The sequence below is a fragment of the Solanum stenotomum genome, chromosome 5, assembly GCF_019186545.1.
Source record: "Solanum stenotomum isolate F172 chromosome 5, ASM1918654v1, whole genome shotgun sequence".
Lineage (NCBI taxonomy): Eukaryota > Viridiplantae > Streptophyta > Magnoliopsida > Solanales > Solanaceae > Solanum > Solanum stenotomum.
The window spans coordinates 55,473,328-55,483,551 of record NC_064286.1 but is presented as its reverse complement, the minus strand read 5'-3'; the positions used below and the strand labels follow the sequence as shown (position 1 = coordinate 55,483,551).

The 10,224-nt window shown below is 30.7% G+C and overlaps 4 protein-coding genes across 10 annotated transcripts in view; all 4 read right to left on the bottom strand.

Annotated features, from left to right (window-relative positions):
- Positions 1 to 6,628, bottom strand: part of LOC125864266 (non-specific lipid-transfer protein 2-like) — a 78,752-nt gene extending 72,124 nt beyond the window's left edge. The window contains exon 1 of the mRNA XM_049544177.1: positions 6,589 to 6,628. The gene's annotated coding sequence lies outside the window, so the exon portion shown is untranslated. The remainder of the gene's footprint in view (positions 1 to 6,588) is intronic.
- LOC125864265 (non-specific lipid-transfer protein 2) overlaps positions 1 to 10,224 on the bottom strand; it is a 124,959-nt gene that overhangs the window by 32,405 nt on the left and 82,330 nt on the right.
- LOC125864263 (non-specific lipid-transfer protein 2) overlaps positions 1 to 10,224 on the bottom strand; it is a 112,530-nt gene that overhangs the window by 32,405 nt on the left and 69,901 nt on the right. For 2 of the 8 annotated variants that reach the window (XM_049544169.1, XM_049544172.1), the window contains exon 2: positions 5,974 to 6,019. The exons of 4 other annotated variants lie outside the window; for them this stretch is intronic. In XM_049544169.1, the coding sequence (XP_049400126.1) occupies positions 6,010 to 6,019 (10 nt within the window). In that variant the 3' untranslated portion in view covers positions 5,974 to 6,009. Of the gene's footprint in view, positions 1 to 5,973; positions 6,020 to 6,216; positions 6,632 to 10,224 lie in introns of those variants that run through there. 2 more of the 8 variants (XM_049544165.1, XM_049544164.1) reach the window with 2 other exon arrangements.
- Positions 3,770 to 4,414, bottom strand: LOC125864268 (non-specific lipid-transfer protein 2). Its single transcript, XM_049544179.1, has 2 exons — positions 4,009 to 4,414; positions 3,770 to 3,815 (listed from the first exon to the last, which is right to left on the bottom strand). Exons 1-2 carry the CDS (start codon positions 4,341 to 4,343, stop codon positions 3,806 to 3,808), a joined length of 345 nt encoding a protein of 114 aa, XP_049400136.1. The 5' UTR covers positions 4,344 to 4,414; the 3' UTR covers positions 3,770 to 3,805.

Sequence of the window (10,224 nt, the reverse complement as noted above, 5' to 3'; positions counted from 1 at the left end):
AAAATAGTCAAAATTATTTTAGTCAAGTCGCAGGTCAACCGCACGTTAGCGGGCACTTCGAATGCTTAAATCCTTCTCGAAGTGTAAATTGAACCCCGAACCTTCTTTGGTATTTTCAAATGATTTTTTCTGTTTAAATCTTTGAAAATTATAAGTTTTCTTAATTTCTTTAAAAAATTAAGTGGCGACTCTTTTCTAAGTATTTTTCTCAAATTGTTTTATACTTAGAACATTTCAAAAGGTGATTTTTCTAGAGATAGTCAAATTACGACACAACACTTAGAATTTGAACTTGAACTTAGAACTTGAACTTGAAATTAGAACTTGAACTTGAATTTAGAACTTGAACTTGAACTTTGAATTTGAACTTGAACTTAGAACTTGAACTTAGAATTTGAACTTAAACTTAGAACTTGAACTTGAAATTAGAACTTGATGAACGTAGAATTTGAACTTGAAGTTAGAACTTGAACTTGAACTTGAACTTGAACTTGAAATTAGAACTTGAAGTTGAACTTAAAATTTTAACGTGAAATTAGAACTTGAACTTGAAATTAGGATTTGAACTTGAACTTGAACTTAGAATTTGAAGTTAAATTTAGAACTTAAACTTGAAATTAGAACTTGAACTTAGAACTTGAACTTGAACTTAGAATTTGAACTTGAACTTGAAATTAGAACTTGAACTTGAATTTGTAACTTGAACTTGAATTTAGAACTTGAACTTGAACTTAGAATTTGAAGTTGAACTTAGAATTTGAACGTGAACTTAGAACTTGAACTTGAAATTAGAACTTGAACTTGAACTTGAACTTAGAATTTGAAGTTAAACTTAGAACTTGAACTTGAAATTAGAACTTGAACTTAGAACTTGAACTTGAACTTAGAATTTGAACTTGAACTGAGAATTTGAACTTGAAATTAGAACTTGAACTTGAACTTGAAATTAGAACTTGAAGTTGAACTTGAACTTAGAACTTGAAGTTAAAGTTGAACTTAGAACTTGAACTTGGAATTTGAACTTGATATTAGAACTTGAACTTGAACTTGAACTTAGAACTTGAACTTGAACTTGAACTTAGAACTTGAACTTGAAATTAGAACTTGAACTTGAATTTAGAACTTGAACTTAGAATTTGAACTTGAACTTGAATTTGAAAGTAGAATTTGAACTTGAACTTAGAACTTGAACTTGAAATTAGAACTTGAACTTGAACTTAGAATTTGAAGTTGAACTTAGACTTGAACTTCGAACTAATTAGCTTGAATATATAACTAATTAAGTTTAGAAATTAGATATGAACTTGAATTGAAAACTTGAACTTATTAAAACTTGAATATATATATATATATATATATATATATATATAACTAATATTCTTGGATTTGAAGTTTATATTTAACTAATTTTAGAACTTTCGTACTAGGCAACTGAGGAAGCTCAACATCTAAAAAAGTTGATACAAGACTATATTGCTTCTTTCATCAAAGTAGGAGATACGGTTGGTGCTTCTAAATTTCTTAAAGTTCAAGTACAATTGTTTTCAATAATGTGTTTGTGTCCATCTAGTATTGATACTTACTTTAATTTTGTGATAATTTTTTTGTGTCCATCGATTGTTTGTTAAGCATAAGTACCAACACTAGTTGATCCTATTGATGAAAAAATTGATTTTCTTGCAAGATCGATTTGTGTCCATCTAGTGTTGACACTTAGCTTTAAATTTAGAAATAATATATTTGTTAAGCATAAGTACCAACACTAGTTGAACCTGTTGATGACAAATTGATTTTCTTGCAAGATCGATTTGTGTCCATCTAGTGTTGACACTTAGCTTTAGATTTAGAAATAATATATTTGTTAAAGCATAAGTACCAACACTAGTTGATCCTATTGATGACAAAATTGATTTTCTTGCAAGATCGATTTGTGTCCATCTAGTGTTGACACTTAGCTTTAAATTTAGAAATAATATATTTGTTAATCATACCACACTAGTTGAATATATTTATGATATGTATATATATTGATGTCAATTTTTATATTTAATATGCAGAATGACTTTAATCAGTACGTCACTGAGAATCTAGATAGTTCGGTCCAATTGACACCTGAACTGTCCACCCAGATTTGGAAAGAAAGGGTGGTAGGGGGAACACACAAGGGTAGATACTATGGTCTAGGCTCTTGAAACGATGTTAGACGACTTCAGTCAGACTTAGAAGGTATTGGATCGTCACGTCAAGCCGAGGCACTTAACGGTGTTTAGATTGCTGCTATGTCGGATCAAATAGCTAAACTTACAGCGACACTAGCAAAGTCGGAGGGAGAAGAGTAGTTGAACAAGAAAGCATGAGTGAGACCGTTCAGCAAGTCAAAGAACAAATGATGAACCTTGCTCGTCGACCTACTACTTCGGCTCCCGATGACACTGACGATGAGAGTGATGAGGATGATTATGTAGATCTCACTCCCTAGTTTAGATCTCTGGACATTTATGAACTTTTTGAAACGAATTTTGAAAGATTTTACAAGTCTTTAATTTATGATTTAGATACTTTTGAATGTTATTTTAAGTTTGTTGTTTTATGTTTTGTTTAGATTGTTCATAATTGTGTGTGTTTAATTGGGCTGAATTGTGTAGAATTGAATTGAATTGCATTTGCAGGTGGGCATAAAAAATTGCCAGCTGCTGCTGTCAAAAATATTACAGAAAAAGCGACGGACAACGTGGTTTAGTCCGTCGCTTTTCTGGGTTTTAATTTTTTTTAAAACTCAGTAAAGTGACGGACAATGTGGTTTAGTCCGTCGCTTTTCTGGGATTTTCAAAAATAAAAATTTTAGAAAAGCAACGGACTGCGTTGCCTTTTAGAAATAAAAAAAATGAAAATTAAAATAAAGCGACAGAGTCCGTCGCTTTTGTTAAAAAATTCAAAAAAAAAAGTAAAAAAGCGACGCAGTCCGTCGCTTTTTGAAAAGCATCGGGTTAAAAAGCGACGGAGGTGATTGTGTCGCTTTTCCGTCGATTTTGACCAAAAAGGCGATGCAGTCCGTCACTTTTGGCCGTCGTTTTTTGACAATTTTTTAGTAATGATCGTATTTATGAAAAATATTTTTGTGAGCAATTTTTTTTTATAGAGTTGAGCAAACATCAAAGGGTAGTCTTTTTTTTTTTTGGGTAAAGTTGAGCAATGTATGAGAGACTCGATCACTCTGTTGATTGTATCTTACATATTCTTTTACCTCATTATAATGTGGGGATTTCCAGTCAATAGAATTCGAATTTGATTGGATACCAATATGAATACCAAATATCGAGTGAAACCTTTTGGATGTTGGGGTTTGAATGACTTTGGACCACTTATCCAACATTTTGCATGTTGTTAGAAAGATTCAATATATATAACCTGAAATTTTCCTTGTGCATTTAACATATACCTACATGCTCACATTTTGGTGAAATTTCTCAAACTCTAACCAACTCAAAATTAGTGTAAACAAGTTATCACAGTTGATTGATTGTGTAAATAATTTTAAACCATCGATAATAAAAGTAAAAGCAAATGTATGTAGAAATAAAAAAAGTAGAATATCATGTATATATTACTATGAAGATTGGGTTGTAATACAACCAACCACCAAGGTTCATTACATGTACTCCAACAAACACAAATACAAAAGAAAAGAGAACATATAAAATGATGGATTAAACTCGATCGATCGATATATCCATCTTATTTTTCTCCGTAAGCTAGATTACATTACTATCATATTATGCCTCGGAAAATTGAACTTTCATCAACCTTACTGGACCCTGCAATACCATATTAAACAAACATTAACAAATTGATAGTATGTGATGCGAGTATATACCCATCATTTTGAAATTAACATGTTAGACCATATAATTTTACTACTAGATATGATTTTATCAATTAGACATATATACTATGAGACTATAAAAAATATTATATTGACGTCAATTTCACAAAATATAGATAACGTACTTGGAGCAGTCAGTGGAGGGGCTGATCTTGTAAGGAATGTTTACGCCACAAGCACTAGGGATACCAGCGGCTTTGCCCACATCAATGCCTTTAATAGCACTAGCGGCTGATTTGAGGCAAGTACATGCTGCCTTTCGATCCGCTGGGGTCTTGGCTGCACCCAACAGACCCTTAACTCCACCACAACACCCTCCTAGAGGGCCGCGTCCCTGGAGATATGGGAGGCAAGGAGCCAAGCCAGATGTAACCTGGCCGCAGCTTAGTGCCTCTGCATGGGGTGCAGCCACTATCATGCACAAAACAACAAGGCATGCAATTTTGCTAACCATTTCCATTGTTACAAAAATTGAGAAAAGATAGAAATAGTAGAGAAGTTTTATGGAATACAAATGTATTTGCTTGAGTGTTGGGTACAAAAGCTAGTGAGAACTTTGGGTATTTATAGATAGAAAGTAAATTAATTAATGAAGGAATGAGAGAATTAGTTGGAAGTTGGGGTTACGTGTGCAAATTTTATTGAACCACACTACGTTTTCTGGCTCCATTCTTTTTTATGACTGCCCATATCAAACCTTAATTTCCCTTTAGTTTTTTATGCACAGAATACAAAAATTTTTTTGAGATGTCCCATTTGGATTGTCTTAAAAAAGTAGTTTTTAAGTCAAAAAATAAAAAAGTTAAACTGAAATGATTTTTAAGTCAAAAAATAAAGAGTAAGGCGGGATGTCTACTTTTGGTTTTTGACTTATTTTAAGTCCTTTTAAACTTATTTTAAGTCATTTTTGACCTAGCCAAACACTTTCTAACTTATTTTAAGTTAATCTTTATATTTATCAAATACTTACGAAAAAAAAAAAAAAAACTGATTTAAAAGTAGATTTAACTAACTTTTAAGTAAAAAATTGAAACAATGTATTAGACACTTTTATACTCTGTTGTCTATATTTATGATTTGACAATTTTTTTAAAATAATAATTTTTTTTCCCCTTGATCTTTAATAATGAGGATGCTAATCTCACTAATTTGTACTTAGTCAGTATTTTGTGTTTAAGTGATACTCGTATATGGAAAATGAAGTTAGAGGGTTAAAACAAAACAAGATTGAATTAGAGTATCAAAATAAAATTTAGAGACAGATTTAAGGAATTGTGTATGTGTTTGGCCTAGTAAAAATAATACATATATTTATAATTTGTTTGGTATAGTTTAAAATTTGCATTAGTTGTATATTTTATTTGATATTATGTTATATATAATTAATATATAAAAATATTATGATATTAACCACGTAAGACTGTTTAATACGTGTATTAGACACATCTTCTCAATCATATTTATGAAAAATAGTTCGGTGAGCAAATATTTTTTCTATAGAGTTAAGCAAACATCAAAGGGTAGCCTTTTTTTTTTTTGGTAGAGTTGAGCAATGTATGAGAAACTCGATTGATTCTGTCGATTGTATCTTACTGATTCTTTTATAATGTGGGGCTTTCCAGCTAATAGAATTCCAATTTAATTGGATATCAATATGAATACCAAATATCGAGTGAAACCTTGGATGTTGGCGTTTGAATGACTTTGGACCACTTATCCAACATTTTGCATGTTGTTAGAAAGATTCAATATATATATAACATGAAATTTTCCTTGTGCATTTAACATATAGATGCTCACACTTTGGTGAAATTTCTCAAATTCTAACCAACTCAAAATTAGTGTAAACAAGTTATCTCAGTTGGTTGATTGAAGAAAGAAAAAAAAGTAGAATATCATGTATATATTACTATGAAGATTGGGTTGTAATACAACCAACACCAAGGTTCATTACATGTACTCGTCTATATATAAGTACTCCAACAAACACAAATACAAAAGGAAAGAGACAACGTATAAAATGATTGGATTAAACTCGATCGATCGATATATCCATCTTATTTTTTTCCGCAAGCTAGATTACATTACTACCAAATTATGCCTTGGAAATTGAACTTTCATCAACCTTACTGGACCCTGCAATACCATATTAAACCAACATTAACAAATTGATAGTATGCGATGCGAGTATATACACATCATTTTGTAATTAACATATTAGACCATATAATTTTACTACTAGACATATGATTTTATCAATCGACATATATACTATGAGACTATAAAAATATATATTATATTGACGTCAATTTCACAAAATATAAATAACGTACTTGGAGCAATCAGTGGAGGGGCTGATCTTGTAAGGAATGTTTACGCCACAAACTCTAGGGATACCAGCGGCTTTGCCCACATTAATGCCTTTAATAGCACTGGCGGCTGATTTGAGGCAAGTGCATGCTGTCTTTCGATCCGCTGGGGTCTTGGCTGCACCCAACAGACCCTTAATACCACCACAACACCCTCCAATAGGGCCACGACCCTGAAGATAAGGGAGGCATGGAGCCAAGCCAGATGTAACCTGGCCGCAGCTTAGTGCTTCTGCATGGGGTGCAAGTGCAACCACTACCATGCACAAAACAACAAGGCATGCAATTTTGCTAACCATTTCCATTGTTACAAAATTTGAGAAAGGATAGAAATACTAGAGAAGTTTTATGGACTACAAATGTATTTGCTTGAGTGTTGGGTACAAAAGCTAGTGAGAACTTTGGGTATTTATAGATAGTAAATTAATTAATGAAGGAAGGAGAGAATTAGTTGGAGTTGGGGTTACGTGCGCAAGTTTTATAGAACCACGCTACGATTCCTAGCCCTCTGAAAAGCCACATCCATCACGATAGGGCCCATTTAGAGAAATAGGGCTCGAACTCGAGACCTTTGATTAATAACTTCATCCACTACTTTACGTCTTTGGATGATAGGAGTAATATAATATGACATGATAAATAGTGTTTTACTCCCTCTCTCAAAATAAGTGTTAATTTCGCAAAATTAGGTATCATATTACTTGGCTCTTATCCAAAATATATGTCATTTCATTTTTCAAACAATATTTCACAATTAGATGTGTAAAAATCATAGTACATGAGCCAATTTAATTCCAAGCAAATGAGTCATCTTTGTACGTTTGTCATGATACCATTAGATAGCTCCATTCTTTTTTATGACTGCCCATATCAACCTTAATTTTCCTTTAGTTTTTTATGCACCGAATACAAAAACTTTTTTTGAGACGTCTTGTTTGGATTGACTTAAAAAAATAGCTTTTAAGTCAAAAATAAAAAGTCAAACTGAAATTACTTTTAAGTAAAAAAATAAAAAGTAGGGGAGATCTACTTCTGGTTTTTGACTTATTTTAAATCTTTTTAAACTTATTTTAAGTCGTTTGACCTTGCCAAACATTTCCTAACTTATTTTAAGTTATTTTTTATATTTGTCAAATACTTTCAGAAATAAAAAAACTGATTTAAAAGTAGGCTTAACTAACTTTTAAGTAAAAAACTGAAGCTATAGAATTGAACAACTTAAAATGTATTTAGACACTTTTATACTCTCTTGTCTATATGTATGATTTGACAATTTTTTTAAAAATAATATTTTTTTTTCCCATTTATCTTTAACATATAATAAAGAGGATGCATTTATCCATCAAGGAGCCAAAATATATAACAGAGGAGATCTGACTCCTGAAGCTACCAAAATGAAACAGAGTCCATTCAAAAGGGTCAAGGGCTAACAAAATTGATTTTGGAACCTAAAGGGCAACATTTTACTATGTTTAGTTTGATTCGATAAGTAATTAGATTTGGTTCGTTTTGTTTTAAAGTTAGATTCAATTCAGTCCGATTTTTTAATTTGATTCGACTTGATTTTTTGATATATGGTCATTCTACAAGGAAAAGACCTAGCCAAAACATCTTTCACGTAGACAAATTGACATCTTTTTATTTGCCTTGTTTAGCAACGCATAAGTAACATTAATGTTGACTTGATTTGATACTTGAGCTTCAACCTATTTACAGTACTTATATCCACACAGTAAAAAATAAAAAAAAAATAAAAATAAATATAATTCTTTTTCCCCAAGATATATATTTAGCCAAGAGAGAGTTAATAAAAAAGGAGGTAGATGAAGAAAATAAATGAATTAAATAAAGTAGATGAAGGGAAAAAATGGAGTTGAAGAAAAAATAAGAGGAAATAAAAATAGGGGAATAGACTGGTTGATAATAAAAATATCGAATATTAACTACTCTATAACAAGAATTCCTTATGCCCTTTAAAAGGTGAGTTATCTCACTAATTTGTACTTAGTCAGTATTTTATGTTTAAATGTTATTCGTAGATGAAAAATGAAGTTAGAAGGTTAAAATAAAACAAAGTTTAGTTAGAGTGTCAAAATAAAATTTAGAGACAAATTTAAAGAATTGTGTCTGTGTTTGGCCTTGTAAAAATAATACATATATTAATAATTTGTTTGGTATAGTTGTAAAATTTGCATTAGTTGTATATTTTATTTGATATTATGTTATATATAATTAATATATAAAAAATTATGATATTAACCATGTAAGAGTGTTCAATAAAATTATTAGACATCTTTCCAATCGTATTTATGAAAAATATTTTTGTGAGCAAATATTTTTTCTATAGAGTAGAGCAAACATCAGAGGGTAGATTTTTTTTTTTTTTTGGTAGACGTGAGCTGAGAGACTCGATCATCTGTCAATTGTATCTTACGAATAATTTTTCATAAGTAACATTTGCACAACTTTTAATACAAGGACATAATTTATTTGGTGACATATTATAGTAAAAATTGCCTAAGTTAGTCCTTTTTCGTTATTCAATCCATGAGTTAATAACCTTGATGGTCACTCAACTATAAACTCTTTTCACAGAAAGTCACTCAACTTTCATTTTCAACTCAAAAGTCATTCAACTACGATTTCTTTGCATAGAAAGTCACTCAATCTATTTAATTATTTTTTCCCCTAAAATTTGCTGACATAGAATTTTATTTTTAACCAAAATTTGAAAAACCAAATACATATCCATTTAAACCATTTAATGACCCATCCCATTTAACCCGGCCCACTAAAAATATGATATTGAACTTTTTATTATACCATTAGTTCCCCAAATCATTCTCTCTTGTCTCCTTCTTTCTCCTAAGCATTCTTCTTTTTTTAATTTCTCAATTTCAAAATCTATATTAAGTAGGAATTTATAATGAATTCCTCCTTTCGTTTTATCTAGATTTAAGTACACAATATTCAATTGCTTCTTCAATTCCATCTGTTCCTCAGAGTCCACTTGGTGTGTTGGATGCAACATGTTTAAAGTTACAGAACTGATGGCTCAGGAGTTGAGTCGCAGTCGAATTCATCGCATAGTAGTCTAGTGAAGAGGAGCAAGCTAAATACTTAGAGATGGATGGATGAACATTAAGTGGAAAGAAGGTCTTTTGTCAAGTTATTATGATATAGTTGAATGAGAGTTTTGGTGTGATCTTTTGAGAATTACAATGCACCCCACAACACATAACTTCAAAATAAAGAAAGTTAGGAAATATTATGAAGAAAATGATTACATATAATGGTGGTGAGGAAAAGAGATTCTGAGTAGTTGGATCATTTTGGTGGTTGGAGATTGAAGAAAAGATATATAGACAAAAGGTTTCATTCCATTAATATATATATAAAAAAAAAAGTAGGAGCTGTAAAATATTAGACTTCTTGACAGCTAAAGAAGTCAAGATTAATTAAGGCAAGAAATTAGAATGCAAAACAAAACAAAAAAAAACACAAAAAAGAGCAACTCTTATAATCTTGTCTTGCTTTTGAGAAATTAAAAAGGAAAAGAAAAGAGAAGAAGAATGCTAGGAGAAAGAAGGAAACAAGAGAGAATGATTTAGGGAATTAATGGTAAAATAAAATTTTTAATATTATATTTTTAGCGGGTCGGATTAAATGGGGCGGGTCATTAAATGGTTTAAATGAATATGTATTTGGTTCTAAAATTTTGGTTAAAAATAGTCAGCAAATTTTAGTGAAAAAAATAATTAAATAGGCAGAGTGACTTTCTATGCAAATAAGTCATAGTTAAGTAACTTTTGAGTTGAAAATGAAAGTTGAGTGACTTTCTGTGAAAAAAGTTGATAGTTGAGTGACCATCAAAGTTATTAACTCTTCAATCTATTAACGACCAATAGAATTTGTGGTATAGTAATATGTGTTTATATATTTTTAATCAAAAGATTTGAATATGAATTTTCT